Source organism: Amblyraja radiata, chromosome 8, assembly GCF_010909765.2.
Source record: "Amblyraja radiata isolate CabotCenter1 chromosome 8, sAmbRad1.1.pri, whole genome shotgun sequence".
NCBI lineage: Eukaryota > Metazoa > Chordata > Chondrichthyes > Rajiformes > Rajidae > Amblyraja > Amblyraja radiata.
This window is the reverse complement of record NC_045963.1, coordinates 49,096,190-49,119,302: the sequence shown is the minus strand read 5'-3', so window position 1 is coordinate 49,119,302 and position 23,113 is coordinate 49,096,190. Positions and strand designations below refer to the sequence as shown.

General features: G+C 47.6%; 1 protein-coding gene across 5 annotated transcripts in view; it reads left to right on the top strand.

Moving 5' to 3' along the window:
• Positions 1-10,452: 10,452 nt before the first annotated feature.
• fez2 (fasciculation and elongation protein zeta 2) overlaps positions 10,453-23,113 on the top strand; it is a 108,638-nt gene continuing 95,977 nt past the window's right edge. For 2 of the 5 annotated variants that reach the window (XM_033025836.1, XM_033025837.1), the window contains exon 1: positions 10,456-10,858. In XM_033025836.1, coding sequence (XP_032881727.1) covers positions 10,533-10,858 — 326 coding nt within the window. In that variant the 5' untranslated portion in view covers positions 10,456-10,532. Of the gene's footprint in view, positions 10,859-23,113 lie in introns of all 5 variants that reach the window. The other 3 variants (XM_033025838.1, XM_033025839.1, XM_033025840.1) reach the window with 2 other exon arrangements.

Genomic DNA, 23,113 nt, shown 5'->3' with positions numbered 1-23,113 from the left:
GCACAGTCGGCTCGGGTTTGCTCCTGGGCCTAGCCAAGATGCCCATTCGCGGATCCAGGCAGCGGGCAGTCGATGGTCACACCAGAGTCGGTTGCCTGCCCCTCTTCCGGGCCTACATCCGTGCTCGCATTTTCTTGGAGAAGGAACACGCGGTGTCCACGGGGACACTGGAGGCCTTCCGTAAATGCTGGTTGTCGTGGGGGGAGGAGAATGGTGTGTGCTGCCATCAAGGGGGAGAGAGAGAGAGAGAGTGAGAGTGAGAGAGAGTGAGAGAGATTGAGAGAAAGAGTACCCGCAACCCCCCTACATGTCGAGTCCACATTGCCCGTCCCCCCCCCCCCGCCTCCGCCACCCCCTCCCGCCAGCCCCCCCACACCCCTCCCCCCCCCTCGGGTTAGGGTTCTGGTAACTCTGCTCAGAGGTTTCATTTTTTTTTAAAGCGCGATTTTCATTGTGGGGGGTGGGATAGGGGGAGGTGAGGAATGGGGGAGGTGGGGGGATAGAGGGAGAGGTGGGGGGAGTAGGGAGTAGGGGAGGGGGGATAGAGGGAGAGGTGGGGGGAGTGTGGAGGTAGGGAGTAGGGGAGGGGGGATAGAGGGAGAGGTGGGGGGAGTGTGGAGGTAGGGAGTGGGGATAGAGAGGGGGGCAGTGGGGGAGGTGAGGAGGGAGAGTGGGGGAGTGGGATAGGGGGGAGGTGAAGAGTGGGGAAGGTGGGAGATAGATTATGGATGGAGGGAATTACTGAGTAGTGGAAAGGAGAGGGGAGGAGGAGAGGGGAAAGAAGAGGGAGGTTGAAGAGGAGGGGGAGGTAGTGCTGGGGTTGAGGGGGAATGGAGGATAGGGGTAGGAAGAGGGATGGCGATGCGCAGTGGATGGAGGGTTGCCGTGACTCACATCACAACGGGAATCTCTGGTATCACAACGGGAACCCAACAGCCGCACCTGCGCAGTTGGGGGCTATGGGTGAGTGGTGGAATATTGCGTTGGGGAATGGGGCCCAACGGGTCCCACTTGGTCTAGTATATTACTAAAACTCTCATCTTGTTTGTTTGTATGCGTGCGTGAGCCCGAAACTACGCCAAAACAGTATGATAGCGCTACAATTACAATTACAATAGTGCTTCCACCTTACTCACCACATCTTGTCCTGTGATGTGCTGTTGCAAGTTTCATTCAGGTTGATGGTATATTTTACATGTTATTCACATTTTAAATTTTACAAAAACCACTTTTACAAAAATCACTTTTGCACTTGCACTGCCCGTTAGCCGCGTACAACGTCACAATGATATCACAATGGGATCCCGAATCTAATTTACATAAAAATTTGCGATTAAAAAAAAATGTTTTAATCAAATTCTTGGGGGGAGGTTTCATTAAATAAAACATCGTGATTTTCATTGAGGGAGGGTGGGATAGCGGGGAGGTGAGTGGGGGAGCAGGGGGATAGAGGGAGATGAGGGGGATAAGGAGGGGAGTGGAGTTATGGAAGGAGGGTGGGAGTGACTGAGGCCCTCCGTGCGTGCGTTTTAAAAAATAACCAGGGTTGCCAACTGTCACGCTTTGAGTGTGAGAATAACGCATTTCGACAAATTCTCACGCCCTCACGCTGATCATTAATTTCTCACGCTCTGGCGTGAGAAATTCTGTGATCAATGAAAATTTCAAATCTCATAAACTGCATGGGCCGCGGGTGTTGGAGAGCCGGAGCTGATGCAGCGGCGGGAACAGATATGGGGAGCCGGGGCTGGCGAGTGTTTGCGGGGCTGGCGAGTCGCTCGCTGCAGCTCCAGCCATGGAGCAGCCCCAGTGCAAGTGTCCCGGGCCTTCGGAGGCGTTGCGCGGCTGCCGTGAGAGTCTCTGTGCCGAAGGGACAGAGACTCTCAAAGGGAGGGGGAGAGACAGAGGGGAAGGAGACAGGAAGACAGTGGGGGGAGAGAGAGAGGGGGTGAGACAGAGGGGAAGAGGATGGGGAGAGAGAGAGAGAGGAAGGAGAGGGGAGGGAGAGAGGGAAGAGAGAGTATAGAGGGGGGAGAGTGAGGTGGGAGAAAGGGGGAAGAGAGAGAGGGGGTGAGAGGGAGGTAGAGGGGGAGAGTGAGAGGGGGAGAGAGAGGGGAAGAGAGAGGGGGGAGAGAGGGGAGGAGAGAGGGGGAGAAAGAGAGGGGGGAGAAAGGAAGAGAGATAGGGGGTGGAGAGGGAGGAGAGAACTGGAGAGGGAGGGGGGAGAGGGAGGAGGGAGAGAGAGGTGGAAGGGAGAGAGGGGGGAAAGAGAGAAACGGGGGAAAGAGGGAGAGACGGGGGCAAAGAGAAAGAGGAGAAAGAGAGGGGAGAGAGAAGGTAGAGAGAGCAAGGGGGAGAGTGAGGTGGGAGGGAGAAATGGGGGAGAGATGGGGGGGAGAGATGGGGAGAGGAGGAGAGAGAGGGGAGAGAGAGAGACTGGGGAGAGAGAGGGGGAGATAGAGAAGGAGGGAGAAAGAGAGGAGGGTAAGAGGAGAGAGAGAGAGAGAGAGGGGGAGAGAGAGTTTGGGGAAAGAGAGGGGAGAGAGAGTTAGGGGAAATAGAGAGGGAGAGAGAGGAGAGGGGGAGAGGGGAGGGTGGAGAGAGAGAGGAGGCGAGAGAGAGGGGGGAGAGTGAGGTGAGGGGAGAGGGGGAGAGAGAGAGAGGGAGGGGGGAGAGAGAGAGGGGGAGAGAGAAGAGAGGGAAGGGGAGAGAGAGGGGGGGGAGACAGGGGAGGGGGGGGGGTGAGGAGAGAGAGGGAGAGACAGAGAGGGAGAGAGAGCAGAGAGAGAGGGGAGAGAGAGGGGGAGGGGAGGGGTGAGAGGAGAGATAGCGGAAGAGAGGGGGGAGAGAGAGAGAGGGGAGAGAGAGGGAGAGGGGGAGAGAGAGAGGAGAGAGAGGGGGGGACAAAGAGTAGGGGAGAGAGAGAGGGGGGGGGGAGAGAGAGAGGGGGGAGATAGGGGGATTATAGAGGCAGGGCTGCCAACTCCCATGCATCGAGCGTGAGAATCGCGCATTTTGCCAAATTCTCACGTTGATCACAAATTTCTCACGCTCTGTCGTGAGAAATTCTGTGATCAACCAAAATTTCAAAACTAATATTAACTGCATGGGCAACGGGAGTTGGAAGCAGAAGCAGTGGCGGGGACAGGTGCGGACGGGGAGCGGGGATGGCGAGTGTTTGCCAGGCTGGCGAGTGTGTGCAGGGCTGGCGAGTGTTTGCTGGGCTGACGAGTCGCTCACTGCAACTCCGGCCATGGAGCAGCCTCAGTGCAAGAGTCCCGGGCTGTCGGAGGCGTTGGAAGCGTTGTGCCGCTGCCGTGAGAGTCTCTGTGCCAAATTCGCCCAGGTGACCGGCATGGATCAGGCTGCGGCTCGGTGCATCCTGGAGGACAACCAGTGGCTGCTGGAAGTAAGTACCAAGCACTGGGTAGAAACGGTGGAAAGAAGTGGACTTCAAATGGAAGTGGTTGGAGAAAGCACCCTGCTTGCCCGCTAGATTTTCACTTACTGTAACTGCAGGAAAAATGTTCCCAATGTTGGGGGCGTTCAGAACCAGGGGTCACAGTTTAAGAATAAAGGGTAGGCCAGTTAAGACTGAGATGAAGACAAACTTTCTTCACGCAGAGAGTTGTGAATCTGTGGAATTCTCTGCCACAGAAGGCAGTGCAGGCCAATTCACTGGATGTTTTTAAGAGAGATTTACCATTTAGTTCTTGGGGTTAATGAAATCAAGGGATATGGGGAAAAAACCCGGAAAGAGGTACTGATTTTAGATGAATAGCCATGATCGTATTGAATGGCAATGCTGGCTCGAAGGGCCGATGGCCTATTCCTGAACCTATTTTCTATGTTTCTATGCTTGAGTATATGGCAATAAAATTCAATCACGATTTTGAAGCATTCATGCATGGTGGAGGTATAATGTAGTCATAGAGTGATACAATGTGAAAACAGGCACTTTGGCGCAACTTGCCCACACCCGCCAACATGTCCCAGCTACGGTACCTGCTTTTGGTCCATACCTCCAAAGCTGCCCCATCCATGTATCAGTCTAACTGTTTCTTTAATGTTGAAATGGTCCCTGCCTCAACTACCTCCTCTGGCAGCTTGTTCCATGCACCCACCACCCTTTGTGTTGAAAAAGTTACCCCTTACAAAGTTACCTCTTAAAAATAATTCATACAAAAAACATTGAAATCATACTTCTACAATGCACTAAAACATGATTTTAATACATCAAATTTCAAAAAGTCCCTACCCTGGGAGGGGGGACACCCTACTTCCACACCCTCTCCCCACTCGGTTGCTCCACTCCCTCACCGGGTACCCCCAAAGCCAGTGATCAGTGATGGCTCTGCCTCCCCACTTTCAAAAACGCTCCATGGCCCCTGGTTCAGACGGAGAACACTGCCAGATGTGAGCGGGGAACTGAGGCCAGTTGTCCATGATGTGTGTATCCCAATGCTCAGCGCTTCATGTTTTGGAGTTGGCTAATGTTATTGATTTGTAATTAGCCTGATTTGTAATTAGTTGACAAAACCTTAATTTATTAATCTGGAATATCCAGAGGGATGGGATAAGTGTAATATTAAAATGACATGCAAGGTGTCAGGCTGTCTGTCACAACATACAGCCCCGATAACCCACCCATTATTTCCTTCAGTTAAATATTGGGAAGGTAGCACTATTGTAATTTGCCACTCAACTATTATGTTTGTTTACCTCACTGATTATTCCTAAACTCCCCCCCCCCCCCCCCCCAAACCCAATTCCTTTGACAGGTTGAATAGAAATATCCCCAATCTCGTTGTTTTATTAATTGAACACATAGATGAACATCCTCAAGGAGTGTAATCAGATGGAAACTGATTCAGATGCGATATTTAAGAGCTTGTTCAAAGAAGGGGAATATTTTAAAGGAGTGACAGACAGCCCTAGGCCGATTGGACCGATTTTTCCAAATTGGGCCCCGTGTTAATTTTCCGTATTTCATATGGAAATACAAATTTGCTTTGTTAAATAAAGATTTTAAAAAAAACATTCGCCATACGGATTTTTTTACGGCTATCAGACACAAACAAAGTGTTAACGACTGTAGCACTTGTGTTGACAAGTAGTTATCCAATGCGTCATCAATGCATGGATCCCCATTCCTCAGTAAATGTGTAATTGTGTTTTAGAAGAAGTATTAATGCGCTGCGTTCCTTTGAATACAATTCACGCGGCGTCATTAACACTTCTTCAAAACATAATTACATTTTACTGAGGAATGTAGATTGATGCATTAAGATCTTTGATCATGAGTGAGAACTTCTTCTTGACCTGCAGCAGGTTAGTCATTCAATTTACCTACTGACCCACGTTGTGTCTCTCTGTCTTTCGCTCTCTCCCTCCCTCTCTCTCCCGTGTGCTCTCTCTCTCCCGTGCGCTCTCTCTCCCGTTCCTCACCTCTCTCTCTTGCTCTCTCGGCATTCCCGGAATCATTGACGTTTTGCGGTATACAAATATGCTGGAGAAACTTAGCGGGCAAGGCAGCATCTATGGAGCGAAGGCAATATGCAACGTTTCGGGTCGAAACCCTTCTTCAGACCCGGCTATTTCCTTTGCTCCATAGATGCTGCCTTACACCCGCTGAGTTTCTCCAGCATTTTTGTCTACCTTCGATTTTCCAGCATCTACAGTTCTTTCTTAGACGTTTTACGGTGATGGCTGCATCTGTGGTTCCTTTCTGTTGGGGGGGTAGAGGGGGGGGGGGGGGGAAGAGTCCTGGCCCGTGGCGGCTCCTGATAAGTGATATGTTCCCTCCGCGGGTGCTGCCTTGCCCGCTGAGTTTCTCCAGCATTCTGTGTTTTTTGTTTGGCTCTGAAGTTGAAGGTGGACCCCCCTGTGTCTACCTTCAACTCCCTGTCTGTGGTGGCTCAGCGGGACAGTCACGGGCTCTGGGGAGAGGGTTGCGTTTCTGGTCGAGACCCTTCTTCAGACAATTACAAGTACTCTCACCGACGAGAGTTCAGTTCAGTCTGAAGAAGGGTCTTCTCTCCAGAGTCGCTGCGCTGCCTGTCCTGCTGAGCTACTCCAGCTTTTGTCTATCTTCAATTTCAGAGTTAGATAAAATTGCAGACTTGATTTTTAAAATCTCAAAATTTTGTAACATTGCTAGAAAATGTACCTGCATCTTAGAGGCCGAAGGTTAGGTTGATAGCCAAGAAGGATAGACTTTGTTATCCCTCAGTACAGCAACATCAAGAATGATGTTGCTGTACTGAGGTATAGCCAAGTCTATCCCTCATTGCTAGCAGCTGATGGGAAGCGGCTGTAAAGTGATTGCATTCAGGCCCCACCACAGCTGCCGAACATCTGTCTCATCCTCCAGTTTGGAGCAGAAGTCCCTTTTGGCCTTTTTGATGGCCTTACCAAGGTCGTATCTGGACTTCATGTAGGCCACTGTATCCATGTGTCAGTGCGAGTAACCTCAATTGATCCCTTGTTCGCGGTGACACAGGAGTAAGCTCCAACGCCCGCCGTGATATTATCTATCACCCGCTGACCCACTCCGCTCTATGATCTTTGCTCTTGAGCTGGTCTCCTCACTGTTCAGACGGAGAGCACTGCCAGCGGTGAGCGGGCTGGCAGAAGGCGCTGAGATGGCAGTCGGTTCCGCTGGCCGGTGATGGAGGCCGCTCGTAGCCACACGAGCTGCTTCCCTCCCCGACAACAATGTGATGGCGCCCGAAGCGCCGTGGCAGCGGTGAGTGAGTGTTACTGGCATGAACCCGACCCCCTCCTTCTCAATGCTCATTCCCTGCTCGCAACTTTACCCCTGGCTAGACTCCCCACACGCTGTGAAAGGAACTCTCACCCGAATTGTCATGTTACTCACGACACGTGACTCATTTATAATTATTTATTTATATTTCTACGAAAATTTTTCCCAATTAGGCCCCGCACCTCCTAAGGCCGGCCCTGGTGACAGAGATACTTGCAGGGGAATGTGTGAGGAGATTATTATTTGTCTTTAGTTTTAGCTTGAACCAGGACATCTGAAGATTCAAAGTTTAATATAGTAATTATACGGATACTGACCCCAACCAACCACGTGATGAATATCATCCATTCTGGAGGTTTGACTATTATGATGCCATTTAAACTTCACTTGGATTTCAATCACTTCAATGTAAAAGTAATTGGGAATGGGGAGCATTGGAACAAAAAATTGACCTCGGTACATATTAACTGCAATATAATAATGTATGCATGTTGGTAGGTGCAATCAAAACAAAGATCTTTTTATCATTGTTGTATTATGAATACCACAGAAAATATTATGTATTTTCAAGATCACATTTAATAGAATAATATTGCTTCAATATATAGTTATTGGACTTTGTATTTCAGAAAAATCCCAGCTGAGAGGAAGACAGCAAAATACTGAAAATATTGGGGGTGAAAATGACTTCAGGACAGTTTGTTAGGAAAATGAAAGAAATGGTAACAGAATACTTATACAGCTGAGTGAGTATAATTTTATGGATGATAAATTGTGTTCCACCAATTGATGACTTATTTGACAAAGTAACTAGCATGTTAGATAACAAGGAAGCCAATGGATGCAGCAAATTTTGTTATAATTTGGTCTGTGAAGTGCCCCATAAAAGATTACTGCATTAGATAAGAACCTGTGGACTTGAACGTAATAGGTTAAGTCCAGGGGATCAGATATGGGGCTTTATGTGAGGTCCAGATATATTGTCAGTGCAGAGGGGCTAGGAGCAAGGCCAAGTGTGCATCCAGAGTCAAGGTCTGGAATAGTCACCCCGCGCGTGCTGGATTTGAAATGACCGCGGCGCTGCTGAGGCTGAGGCTGGGGCGAGGTCTGGGGGCGGCGGTGCGGCTGCTCCGTGCCCACGGGGAGGTAGAAGAGCGCAACCCGGGGCAAGGACTAGGCCTCAGCATCGGCCTCCCCCTCCCCCAGCTCCAGGCCGCTCGGCCCGTCCCCCCCACCCCCGATAGCCCCCGCCTCAGTGTGGAATTTTGCCATGGGGGACGGGCCCAACAGGTCCGCACTTGGTCTGGTATAACAATAAATTTCTCTTGACTTGCCTTTACGCCCGACCTCAAGCACAGCCGAAGATAGACACACATAAGCTGGAGTATCTCAGCAGGACAGGCAGCATCTTTGGAGCGAGGGAATGGGTGACGTTTTGGGTCGAGACACTTCTACAGATAGAGAGTTCCTGGGAGAGGGAAACTAGAGATATGGAAGGGTAAGGCATGAAAAGGACAGATCAAAGCAGATGCTGTTCAAGGAAATGTAGAATGGTTCATTGTTGGCTGAGGGGAAGGTAACAACGAGTCATACAAACAGTAGAGTCATAGTCATAGAGTGATACAATGTGGAAACAGACCCTTCAGCCCAACTTGCCCACACCGGCCAACATGTCCCAGCTGCACTAGTCTCACCTGCCTGAGTTTGGTCCATATCCCTCCAAACCTGTCCTATCCATGTACCTGTCTGTTTCTTAAACGTTGGGATAATCCCAGCCTCAACTACCTCCTCTGGCAGCTTGTTCCATACACCCACCACCCTTTGTGTGAAAAAGTCACCCCTCGGATTCCTATTAAAACTTTTCCCCTTTACCTTGATCCTATCTCCTCTGATCCTCGATTCCCCTACTCTGGGCAAGAGATTCTCAAAGTCAAAGTCAAAGTATCCTTTATTGTCATTCAGACCTTTTGGTCTGAACGAAATTTTGTGCCTTGCAGTCATACATATAATAAAAATAACAAAAACACACAATAAACACAAATTTAACATCCACCACAGTGAGTTCACCAGGCACCTCCTCACTGTGATGGAAGGCAAAAGTCTTAAAGTCTTTGTCTCTTCCCCCCTTGTTCTCCTTCTGCGCTGAGGCGATCCAGGCCTCCGATGTTGTGACCCCGCCGGGTGATGGTAAGTAAGTCAGTCCCGCGGCTGAATCCGAGCTCCGCGAACGGGCCGGTTCAAACTCCGCGGCCCGGGGCGGTCGAAGCTGCCGCCCTCCAGTCCAGTGGACGAAGCTGTTGTTGCGGGAGCTCCGGAAAAACAGGTCACCAACCTGTGACCTGCGAGCACCCGACGATGTCGTCCACTGGGCCCGCGGCCGAGCCTCCAAAGTTGGGCTGCCGCCGCTGGAACGCTGCCCCAGCCCCGAAGCCGCACCGCCGCCGGAACGCCGCCACAGCTCCAAAGTCGGGCCTCCGCCACCGGAACGCCGAAAATCCGCCACAGCTCCGAAGTCGGGCCGCCGGAACGCCGCCACTGCTCCGAAGTCGGGTCCGCCTGCCGGAACGCCGCCACAGTCCCGAGGCCGCCAGCTCCACCATTAGGCCTCAGCGCAGACGGAGACAGAGACGGGGGGACACGACAAGAAAAAGTCGCATCCCCCTGAAGGAAGAGACTAAAACCATGTTTCTCCCACCCCCCCACCCATACACAACCTAATAAACTAAATTTAACTAAAACAGACAAAATAAAACAACAACAAAAAGAAAAAACAGACGGACTGCAGGCGAGCCGCAGCTGCCAGGCAGCGCCGCCACTTCCGGTCTATTCTGTGCATCGGGACGACAGATGGCACAATGGGCTAAGTGTTCGGCTGGCGACCGGAAGGTAGCCGGTTCGAATCCCGCTTGGAGTGCATACTGTCGTTGTGTCCTTGGGCAAGACACTTCACCCACCTTTGCCTGTGTGTGAATGTGTGTGAATGTGTGTGAGTGATTGGTGGTGGTCGGAGGGGCCGTAGGCGCAGAATGGCAGCCACGCTTCCGTCAGTCTGCCCCAGGGCAGCTGTGGATAAAGAAGTAGCTTACCACCACCGAGTGTGACTGAGGAGTGAATGAATAATGCAATGTAAAGCGCCTTGAGTATTAGAAAGGTGCTATATAAATCCCATCCATTATTATTATTATTATTACCTGATTTATTCCTCTCATGATTTTATACACCTCTATAAGATAACCCCTCATCCTCCTGCGTTCCATGGAATAGAGACCCAGCCTACTCAACCTCTCCCTATAGCTCACACCCTCTAATCCTGGTAACATCCTCGTAAATCTTCTCTGAACCCTTTCAAGTTTGACAATATCTTTCCTATAACATGGTGCCCAGAACTGACCACAATACTAAAATTAATTAGGACAGTGAAACTAGTAGGAGAACTAGGATGGGGGAGGGGCTGAGAGAGGGAAAGCAAAGGTTACTTGAAGTTAGAGAAATCAATATTCATACTGCTGGGTTGTCAGCAGCCCAAGAAGACCGGGCAGTTGTCGAGGTCACGTGGGTAGAGTGGTTGTCCGGGAACGCGCATCCACCGCACCCCCCGCCCCCTCCCTCGCGATCCATGCGGACGGAGTGATGTCACGGGGCATGGGGCGTGAACGCGACGCTGGCACGTTGGCAGTTGGCATGCATGCGCGCGCGCGCGCGCTCCCGCCGCTGGGGGACAGACGGACTGACGGAGCGAGCGACGGGAGGTCCGATTGCCGCGGCCATGGCGGCTCCCTTGGCGCAGTTCGACGAGGATTGGCAGGATTTCTACGAGTTCAAGGCGCCCTCTGGCAATTTCAAACTGGACCAGGTAAACTCCAACGGTGTCCCGGCTCCGGCCGGCGTCCCCGGAACGCTGGAGCAGAGCCTGGAAGATTTCACCGAGCTTGACAACTTCTCCGGCGAGATAGTCAGCTTCAAATCGATGGAGGATCTGGTCAATGACTTCGACGAGAAGCTAACCGTGTGCTTCCGCAACTACAACACCAACACGGAAAACATTGCTCCGGTCAAACCCATCTCCGAGGAGAGCATAATGAGAGACGACGAGTGAGTGCGGGGCGGGGATCGCGAATGGGTCCGGGTCCGGGAATGTGTGGCGGGGCGGGGGAGGTTCTCGGTGATCCGTTGTTGCATCCATCCAGTGAATCTGCATTGATGCAAACTTTGTCCTCGACACTTGGTGGTTCTGTCTTTCAGTGCAACATCACCGGTGGACTATAGGTCCATGCTTGCAATGTCAGTTTCCCTTCTGCAGAGCTTTTCCAGGTGATGAGGGAATGTTTAATTATAATAATTCATTTTTCGAGCAGGTCAGTATGTTTTGCAGAATACATACTTCTCATCGGAACATGAAACTTTTTATGCAAGGTCATTTGCTGCCTGCAATGTGAAAAAAAGAACATTGATCATACTGGATTTGTTATGGGCTTACATGATATGTCATATTGGTAGAAACATAGAAACAAACGTAGAGGGATACAGCACAGAAACAGGCCCTTCGGCCCACTGAGTGTATCATCCATCCATTTACACTAATCCAACATTAATCCATAAAACATTTTTATATTGTCACCACATACTCATCGATTCACCACAAATTCTACCATTCACTTAGACACTAGGAGCCACTTACAATGGTCAAGTGACGGACTAATCTTTGCGGTGTGGCAGGAAACTGGAGCACCCAGATGCATCCCACAGTCACCGGTGCCTAGCTGCAGAATATAAATCTATGATAGACACAAAATGCTGGAGTAACTCAGCGGAACAGGAAGCATCTCTGGAGAGAAGGAATGGGTGACGTTTCGGGCAGAGACCCTTCTTCAGATGGGTGCGAACATTGTTTCCTCATAGAACTGTAGACGTGGTGCTGCATAGAGATCATCTGGGTGGGTAGCAAGCCTATGTAGCCCAGATAAATTATTATAAGAAAAATAAAAACAAAGTGTTGGAAATATTCAGATATTCAAATATTCAGCAAAATTATCAACCTCTATAAAGGGAAGTAGTGGTAAGATTTCAGGTCAATGACTGTTCATCAGAACTCACCTGAGTATTTCCAGTAATTTCTGTCTTTATTAAAAATGTTCAGCTTTTTGTTTCATTCAGTATGCCAAATTCTGTTTGTAAGAAATCCTTTGAGATTCTATGCAATATTGTTTACAATGAATTGTATATTGGAACCAATCTTCACTTCCGTTATTTTTTAATATTTTAAAATCATATTTTTTTTGTTCATCTTTATCTTTGCTGTTGTAGAGATGTGAATAACATTCTGTGCATGTCATATCTTACATTTTTCTAAATTACTCAATCTGTCTTTCATTAGTAAAGATACAAATATGGTGACCAGTTTATACAGTCAAAGTGAGGTATTGAATGAGTTTCATTGATTTTAGAAACATAGAAACATAGAAAATAGGTGCAGGAGTAGGCCATTCGGCCCTTCGAGCCTGCACCGCCATTCAATATGATCATGGCTGAACATTTTCAAACCATATTGTGAGTTACCTCTTTACTAAGTTTCCAAGTACAACACTTTGTTCCTGTTTTGACCCTGCTCATTTTTCTTAGCACCAAATACTGCTTAAATAATTCAGTAAAGGTGGTTTGCTTGTTCTGCCTTATTTAAGTAAGTTCCGAGAAAAAATCTATCCGGTAGTCGTGTTAATTTGATTAGTGGTACCAAAGTCAGTTAAGGGTCAATGTGGAGGAACTAGACCAAGTGCAGACCCGTTGGGCCTGCTCCCCCAACACATGATTCCACCACTCACCCGTTCCCCCACCCGGGGGGGGGGGGGGGGTAGATAGGCATGAACAAAATGTTTTAACAAAGTGTAATTTGATTTCACATGCTTGCTGTTTCACAAAGTATGGGTTTATTACCTGGAAATCAAGGAATCCTTTCTGTAACCGCAAGGCAGATGCAGGTTTATACCAAAGAAATAAACAAAATTCTGGAGTAACTCAGGCTAGGCAGCATTCCTGGATGACATGGATAGGTGATGTGTCGGGTTGGGACCCTTCTTCAGACTATTTACGGGGGGTGGGAGGGGAAAGCTCGAAGAGGGGAGGGGCAGGACAGAGAATGGCCGGGAATAGGTGAACAGGGGCAAGGGGGGGGGGGTTTTGATAGGCAGATTGTGGGACAAAAGCCAAAGATAAAAAAGACAGATGTGAGCCCAAAAGGACAGAGATGTGCATTATGGAGGTTGAAGGTTTTGAATTTTGTGGAAGGAATGCAGGCGCAGGGGGATGAGAGAAACAGCCAGGGTTCAGGGAAAGGGAGTGGAGGGTAGGATCTTACAGGAGAAAGGAGAGGGGACAGTAGATTATTTGTGGGATAGTAGTTACCTAAAATTGGACAATTCAATGTTCATATCGTAGGGTTGTAAGCTACTCAAGTAGAACACAAGTTTCTGTTCGTCCAGTTTGTGTGGGGCCCCACTCTGGCAATGGAGGAGGCCCAGGACAGAACTGTCACTATGGGAATGGGAAGGGGTTCTTAAAATGGTTAGCGATCGGGAGATCCAGTAGGCCTTGGTGGGCCGAGTGTAACTGTTCGGCAGAACAATCGGCAAGTCTACACATGATCTCGTCGATGTACAAGAGGCCACATCAGGAACATCGGATGCAGAAGATGAAGTTAGAGGAGGTGCATGTGAACATCTGTCTCAACTGGAAGGATTGCTGGGGTCCCTGGATGGGGGCGACGGATTAGGTATAGGGACATGAGCTGCATCACCTGTGGTTGCAGGGGAAAGTAACATCTGTACATCAGTGTCACATCTTCCCATCTCTACCCCATTCCACCTTCCATAGAGATCGCTCACTCGGCAACTCCTTCGTTCATTCATCCCTTCCCACCCAAACCATCTCCTCCCCAGGTACTTTCCAATACCCCATCCAGTGTTCCCCAAATGGCCTTGTTCTTTGGTAAACATGGTTTCCCCCCTTAGATGAATCCTTCACCCGTGTCTCCTCTGTGTCCTATAGTTCTACTCTGCTCTTGCTCGCCTTCTCTTAAACGGAACAAGGATAGAGTTCCCCTGGTCCTTGCCTTTCACTCCACCAGCCTCTGCATCCAGCACATCATTCTCTAACATTTCCTTCTGCAGAGACCGCTGCCTCTTCAACTCCTTGGTTCACTCATCTCATCTCATCTCATCCCACCTGAACCACTCCTCCCTCATGTACTTTCCCCTATAACCACAAGCGATGTACAACAATTCTCTTCCTAATCCCATACCGATCTTTCTCTCCCGGGCCTTCTTCGCACACAAACTGGAGGAACAACACCTCACATTCCGCTTGGGTAGCTTCCAATGGTATGAATTTTAGGTAACAACAAAAACCTCTCTACCTTTTCCCCCCCCAAACCCCCCCTCGATTTACCGGCATCACCTGTGCCCCACCTGGACTCTCACCTATTTCAGCGATTATCTCTGGCCTTTGTCCACCATCTGCCTACCTCACCAGTATTAACGTATTGCCTGCAGGCTTTGTCCTGCCCCTCCTCTCGTCCACCTTTCTTATTCTACCCCCTCTCATCTCTACATTAAGTCTGAAGAAGGGTCCTGACCCAAAACGTCCCCTATCCATGATCTCTAGAGATACTGCCTGACCGAACAGTGGCAGTTCTTGAGCTATGGGTATACACACAATACTACATTTAAAGAGATGAACAAGTTCTTTCATTTTATTTGACCATCTTAATTTCTTTATACTTTTTTTAAATAATGAAAACGATATATTGTAGAAATTATGATTGCAATAAATTTCATGAATGCATTTGTGATACCTATAGAGCATAACCTTCCCTGCAACAATTTTCTGGGGAAAAGCATGAGATCTTGGGAGAAGCATCACATGAGAATGGATGCAGATATGCTTTATTTGAAGAATTGCCAGCTGGTGGGGTACTGTATTGGCATTCCTTATTTGGCATATGCTTGGATTAATTGAAGTCAACAATATGTCTCCCCCGTTCCAATTAAAGTGTGACATGGGGAGAAGAATTAAGAGTTTTCAGATTTTTAAAAAAAAGTTAAATTAATTGCTGTGATCAAGAAGAGTGGACCCTTCAGGAGTTTAATTGAAGAGATAATTACTATTCAGAAAATAGACACAAAAAGTTGGAGTAACTCGCGGGTCAGGCAGCATCTCTGGAGAGAAGGAATGGGTGACGTTTCGGGTCGAGACCCTTCTTCAGACTGAAAGTCACGGGAAAGGGAAATGAGAGATAATGACGATGATGTCGAGAGATAAAGAACAATAGACAATAGGTGCAGGAGTAGGCCATTCGGCCCTTCGAGCCAGCACTGCCATTCAATGTGATCATGGCTGATCATTCCCAATCAGTACCCCGTTCCTGCCTTCTCCCCATATCCCCTGACTCCGCTATTTTTAAGAGCCCTATCTAGCTCTCTCTTGAAAGCATCCAGAGAACCTGTCTCCACCGCCCACTGAGGCAGAGAATTCCTCGTCTCAGTTCTAAATGGCTTACTCCTTATTCTTAAACTGTGGCCCCTGGTTCTGGTCTCCCCCTACATCGGGAACATGTTTCCTACCTCTAGCGTGTCCAAACCCTTAACAATCTTAAATGTTTCAATGAGGTATCCTCTCATCCTTCTAAACTCCAGAGTGTAAAAGCCCAGCTGCTCCATTCTCTCAGCAAATCACAGTCCCGCCATCCCGGGAATTAACCTTGTAAACCTACGCTGCACTCCCTCAATAGCAAGAATGTCCTTCCTCAAATTAGGGGACCAAAACTGCACACATTACTCCAGGTGTGGTCTCACTAGGGCTCTGTACAACTGCAGAAGGACCTATTTGCTCCTATATTCGATTCCTCTTGTTATAAAGGCCAACATGCCATTCGCTTTCTTCACTGCCTGCTGTACCTGCATGCTTACTTTCATAGACTGATGTACAAGGATCCCCAGATCCCATTGTACTTCCCCTTTTCCCAACTTGACGCCATTTAGATAGTAATCTGCCTTCCTGTTTTTGATACCAAAGTGGATAACATCACATTTATCCACATTAAACTTCATCTGCCATGCATCTGCCCACTCCCCCAACCTGTCCAAGTCACCCTGCATTCTCATAGCATCCTCCTCACAGTTCACACTGCCACCCAGCTTTGTGTCATCTGCAAATTTGCTAATGTTACTTTGAATCCCTTCATCCAAATCATTGATGTATATTGTAAATAGCTGCGGTCTCAGCACCGAGCCTTGCGGTACCCCACTAGTCACTGCCTGCCATTCTGAAAGGGACCCGTTAATCCCTACTCTTTGTTTCTTGTCTGCCAACCACTTCTCTATCCATGTCAGCACTCTACCCCCAATACCATGTGCCCTAACTTTTCCCACTAATCTCCTATGTGGGACCTTATCAAATGATTTCTGAAAGTCCAGGTACACTACATCCACTGGCTCTCCATTGTCCATTTTCCTAGTTACACCTTCAAAAAATTCCAGAAGATTAGTCAAGCATGATTTCCCCTTCGTAAATCCATGCTGACTCGGACCGATCCTGTTACTGCTATCCAAATTTTTGGCTATCTCATCTTTTATAATTGACTCCAGCACCTTCCTCACCACCGATGTCAGGCTAACTGGTCTATAATTCCCTGTTTTCATCTCCCGCCTTTCTTAAAACGTGGGATAACATTAGCTACCCTCCAATCCACAGGAACTGATCCTTAGTCTATAGAACATTGGAAATTATCACCAATACATCCACGATTTCTAGAGCCACTTCCTTAAGTACCCTGGGATGCAGACCATCAGGCCCTGCGGAAACAGGTCACGGGGAGAACAGATAAACTCCATAGAAACAAGCACCCGTAGTCAAGTTTGAACCTGGGTCTCTGCCGCTAAAAGGCAGCAACTCTACCGCTGTGCCAACCTGCTGCTGCACTGATCTCTCGATCCACCCTGTACTGACCCACCCTCCATTTATTCTGCAGACCCCCCCCATCCATTCTGATCCCCCAATTCATCCTGTACTGATCCCTCATTCATCCTGTACTGATCCCCCCCCATTCATCCTGCACTGATCCCCCATCCATCCTGTAGTGTTACCCCCCATTCATCCTGTAGTGATCCTCCCATTTATTCTGCACAGACCCTCCGATCCACACTGTACTGATCCCCCATTCATCCTGTACAAACCCCCCCATTCATCCTGCGCTGATCCCCCCCCATCCATCCTGTACTGATCCCCATACAAGAAGAATGGGGGGTTTAGTCTGAAGAAGGGTCTCGACCCGAAACGTTGCCTATTTCCTTCGCTCCATAGATGCTACCTCACCCGCTGACTTTCTCCAGCATTTTTGTCTACCCCCATTCATCCTGTACGGATCCCCCCCCATCCATCCTGCACAGATCCCCCCGTCCATCCCGTACTGATCCCCCCATTAAACCCAACTGACATCCCCCGCGCTCTCCCCTCACAATTTTACCTACTCCAACCAACACGCACTAATTCCTCTGCCTCAATCCATCCATTCTGCACCGATTGCCTTCTCACCCCCCCCCCCCACCCCCGCCATCTATCCATCCGCACTGATTCACACCCCCCGACCCTATTGTGCTGGAAATGTCTACAGAGCGAATATTTACTATGTTTGTTACCGGAATGCTATCAAATGTGTTTTAATTCCCAATGTTATTATTTGTTTTAATCCATAAAGATGGATTAGTTAAATTGTGAACACTTGAAACATCAAAACCGCAGTGTTTGATTGTTACTGCTACCGTTGACACGTTATTACAGAATTCATTTTAACGGCAAATCAATGCTCTCAATATGGAGTATCAGTACTGTAGTTATTTCATGAGCAACATTCACAACTATACGTTGGATTTATCCAGGTTTTACTTCTACAATCAGTCATATACATCACAAATTTGGTCAGGAGATATTTCAGTTGAAATGTTAACATTAATTCTGAAGGGGAATGATGGAAACAGTGTTTATCAATAACGAGGGGGCGCCGTCAAGTATGGCTGCACTGCCTGCAGCTGTGTGTCCTGTTCTTCCTTTTTTTTGTTTTTAGTGCCCTAGTAGTTTTGTTTTGGAGGTCTAATCGTTTGTGTGGGGGGGAAGGGGAAGGGGGAAACCGTATTTCTCGGTCCCTACCTGGCCGGAGTTAAGGTTTTCCTCCGAGCTGCATCTTCGCCCATTCCTCGCGGCCTACCAACGGGCCTGGAGCGGCGTTTCCTGCCGGGAGTGGCCAGCCAGAACTTCAGCTTCGGCGGCGGCACAGCGCAGAAGCAGCATCGCGGAGCGGGCGATGCCTTACCTGGGTCGCCGTGTGGTAAGCTCCGGAGTGCTGAGACAGCCGACTCCAACATCGCGGAGCTGCGGGGTCTGTGGAGCGTCCAGCTGCGGCGGCATGAGGTTTGAACACCGCGGAGCCTGGGATCTTTCGCCGAGATCGCCAGTGTCAGAGCTCCGACCAGTGCGGCCTGTGGACTTCGGGAGCCGCAGTCTCCGGGGAGGAAGCGGCTGTTCCAGACACTCCAAGCCGTAGAGAGTGTTCTCCCGACGACGGAGCTCCATCATCCGGCGCGAGGGCCTGAAACATCGGGATGCCGTTACGGCGACTGTGGAGGCCTTGAGGCCCGACCATGGGTGAACAAGAGGAAGAGGACTGGCCTTTGTTGCCTTCCCTCACAGTGGGAACCATTGTGGGGGGATGTTTTTATGTTAAATTCTTTAATATTGTGTTTTATTTTTGGTGTGCTGCAGATGGCTCAGAAAACATGGCTGCTGGAGTTGAGAGTGAACGCTGGCGCAATTGGCTGCCGCTGCTCTCTCCGAATTGTGCATTGTTGCTGTATATGATGTTTTTGTTTCATGCTTGTGTTAATTGTAAGGTGTCATGCTTGTTTTAATTGTAAGGTGTCCTTGAGAGTCCTGAAAGGCGCGCCATAAATAAAATGTATTATTATTACTATTAATTTTTTTTTAATCTGGTGGGTTCAAACTAGGTATCTTCATTGCTGTTCACAACACATACATCTAATTTGAATGTCCGGTAATGTGGCGTTTTAACACCTTTAAACATATTACCAAAAGAACATTTGCTGCAGTTATGTCCTTTGGCCATCTCTTGTCAGTTAGTGCAATGTTTAATCTGTCAGATGGGTATAGTCGGTTTTAACAGCTATTATCATAAAAAGCATTTAGAAATTTCCTTGTAACCTGTATATTTTGTTGTGGATAAATTATGTGGGAAGCGAGAGTGTTTCTGTACCAATAGCAATAACGACCCATGCTATGGCCATGTCATGATAATTTTCGGTCCTTCACAGAAAACATGGCACAATTGCATCAATCTGTAGTGTGCATGGTTAAACATATATGTTACCATGGTCCAAGATTTATTGACACAGGTTGATCATACGCTGAATAATCCAACCATATTTTTGTTTGGAAGTGGAAAGAAATAATAGAAATTGCATTAATTGCAATGTGTAAAAAGAGTTGAGATACTGTATTGTAATTTTGCTGCATGTCATTGAGGTATATATCATGTGTTGATTGGTGAATATGTTTAGTTTGTGACTTTATTTGAAGCAGAAATAATATGCGAATGCTTCATTGACCATCATTTCGACTGGTAACTATGAACTTCATCCGAGCTCATTATTGCACGCGTCATGCAAGCCGTCATAAATGACCACCTAAACTGTCATTTGGCAACCTAAAAAGCTGCCTAGGTTGCCCAGCTGGCAACAGGGGAAAAAAGTTAAGTGAGAGTAGCCTGATCTGGCTACTCTCTGGTAGCAAATTCACAACAGTCTTTTCAAAACACCTGTCTCTTCAAGACACATTGTCTTTTCAATACTCGTGTTTTCAAGACACCTTGTCTCTCCAATACACATTGGTGACAAAACCTTTGTAGTCTGCCGTGTCCAATCCTTTAATTGTGACAAAACCTCTTTAGTCTGCCGTGCCCAATCCTTTAATCATTTCCAATACACAAGCCAATCCTTTACTCATTTCCAATACACAAGCCAATCCTTTACACGTGGTCTTACCTTCGCTGTCTGCTTCTAAGGATCTTGTCTGGAACCAGGCCAACCTCAGACTGAGGGATCTTTGTTTTTTACCGGGAGTTTCTTCAGGAGGCCAGACTCAAAGGGTCCGACTAGAGCTCAGTTTTCTCCCCTTCAGATCCCGGTCAACTGCACCCTTTTACTCAGTCATCTGTTGCTGGTCCCAGCGAGATCCCTGCCGACTACAGCCAAACATCAAAGTTCATTTCTTAAAAAGCAGATAGCAACAAAAACTGTTAAAGGTAAACCGCGGCAATCTTTAATTGATTCGTCAGACGGGAGTGGCAATGATCTACAATGAGCACGAATGTTGCATAGTGCTTCTCGGGCTCCCACTCACAGAACAAAGGACAGCTAGCACAATTATACATTTTTCTTATCAGTAAAAGACTTCTACCAAGTCTGAATATGGCATGTCTGAAAGATTCTGCAGCCTTTCAGAATATAGGAAAAATGGGTCCAAATCAAGCTCATCCAATAACAAGTTATTACTTATTTCTGGAGCGTCAGCTATTTTTTTCAATCTTGACTTCTTTATGGCCTTGAATGAAGCACATGTTATTACTGCTGGATTCCATCTTAATTTCTTTATTGAAAAGAGAACCTGACGTCCATATTGTGTTCCATATACTTTACAAAGTCATTCAGACTTGGCACCGAGCCATTTTGTTTTACTAGACCATGCTTTTGTAGAAGAACGACTCAATTTTAGATTTGATTATTAGATTTGACTATTAGCTCTTTAATATAATAAATCAAGGAAGGTAGTGCATCCGTGGATAACAAGGGAAATCAGGGATAGTATCAAAACAAAAGATGAAGCATACAAATTAGCCAGAAAAAGCTGCCTACCAGAGGACTGGGAGAAATTGTCCAGCAGAGGAGGACAAAGGGCTTAATTAGGAAAGGGAAAATAGATTATGAAAGAAAACTGCCAGGGAACATAAAAACTGACTGCAAAAGTTTTTATATGTGAAGAGAAAAAGATTAGTTCAAACAAATGTTCGTCCCTTGCAGTCAGAAACAGGTGAATTGATCATGGGGAACAAGGACATGGCAGACCAATTGAATAACTACTTTGGTTCTGTCTTCATTAAGGAAGACATAAATAATCTGCAGGAAATAGCAGGGGACCGGGGGTCAAATGAGATGGAGGAACTGAGTAAAATCCAGGTTAGTCGGGAAGTGGTGTTAGGTAAATTGAATGGATTAAAGGCCGATAAATCCCCAGGGCCTGATAGGCTGCATCCCAGAGTACTTAAGGAAGTAGCCCCAGAAATAGTAAATGCATTAGTGATAATTTTTCAAAACTCTTTAGATTCTGGAGTAGTTCCTGAGGATTGGAGGGTAGCTAATGTAACCCCACTTTTTAAAAAGGGAGGGAGAGCGAAAACGGGGAATTACAGACCAGTTAGTCTAACATCGGTAGTAGGGAAAATGCTAGAGTCAGTTATTAAAGATGGGGTAGCAGCACATTTGGAAAGTGGTGAAATCATTGGACAAAGTCAGCATGGATTTATGAAAGATAAATCCTGTCTGACGAATCTTATAGAATTTTTCGAGGATGTAACTAGTAGAGTGGATAAGGGAGAACCAGTGGATGTGTTATATCTGGACTTTCAGAAGGCTTTCGACAAGGTCCCACATAAGAGATTAGTATGCAAACTTAAAGCACACGGTATTGGGGGTTCAGTATTGATGTGGATAGAGAACTGGCTGGCAGACAGGAAGCAAAGAGTAGGAGTAAATGGGTCCTTTTCAGAATGGCAGGCAGTGACTAGTGGGGTACCGCAAGGCTCAGTGCTGGGACCCCAGCTATTTACAACATATATTAATGATTTGGACGAGGGAATTGAATGCAACATCTCCGAATTTGCGGATGACACGAAGCTGGGAGGCAGTGTTAGCTGTGAGGAGGATGCTAAGAGGCTGCAAGGTGACTTGGATAGGTTGGATGAGTGGGCAAATGCATGGCAGATGCAGTATAATGTGGATAAATGTGAGGTTATCCACTTTGGTGGCAAGAACAGGAAAGTAGACTATTATCTGAATGGTGGCCGATTAGGAAAAGGGGAGATGCAACGAGACCTGGGTGTCATGGTACACCAGTCATTAATAATAATAATAATAATTTTATTTATAGAGCACTTTAAAAACAAACATAGTTGCAACAAAGTGCTGTACATCACTAATCATTGACAAAAAAGTTAATACACACCAATAATAACAGTTAAAAGATGGAGCAAGTAAAGATATTCAGATATTAAAAACACTACAAGCAGGAGCAAAGTCTCATGCATGGTCAAAAGCCAGGGAGTATAAATGTGTTTTAATACTGGATTTGAAGATGGACAGTGAGGGGGCCTGTCTGACGTGCAACGGCAGAGCGTTCCAGAGTGCCGGAGCAGCAACAGAGAAGGCTCTATCCCCTCTGAGCTTCCGCTTAGACCTCGGTACCTCCAGGAGCAGCTGATCAGCTGACCTGAGGGACCGAGCAGGAGCGTATGGGTGGAGCAGCTCAGAGAGGTAAGGCGGGGCGAGCCCATTCAGAGATTTAAAAACAAATAACAGAATTTTAAAATGAACATTGAAAGTAGGCATGCAGGCGCGCAGTGAAGAAAGCGAATGGTATGTTAGCATTCATAGCAAAAGGATTTGAGTATAGGAGCAGGGAGGTTCTACTGCAGTTGTACAGGGCCTTGGTGAGACCACATCTGGAGTATTGCGTACAGTTTTGGTCTCCTAATCTGAGGAAGGACATTCTTGCCATAGAGGGAGTACAGAGAAGGTTCACCAGACTGATTCCTGGGATGGCAGGACTTTCATCTGAAGAAAGACTGGATAGACTCGGCTTGTACTCGCTAGAAGTTAGAAGATTGAGGGGGGATCTTATAGAAACGTACAAAATTCTTAAGGGGTTGGACAGGCTAGATGCAGGAAGGTTGTTCCCGATGTTGGGGAAGTCCAGAACAAGGGGTCACAGTTTAAGGATAAGGGGGAAGTCTTTTAGGACCGAGATGAGAAAAACATTTTTCACACAGAGAGTGGTGAATCTGTGGAATTCTCTGCCACAGAAGGTAGTTGAGGCCAGTTCATTGGCTATATTTAAGAGGGAGTTAGATGTGGCCCTTGTGGCTAAAGGGATCATGCGGTATGGAAAAAGGCAGGTACAGGATACTGAGTTGGATGATCAGCCATGATCATATTGAATGGCGGTGCAGGCTCG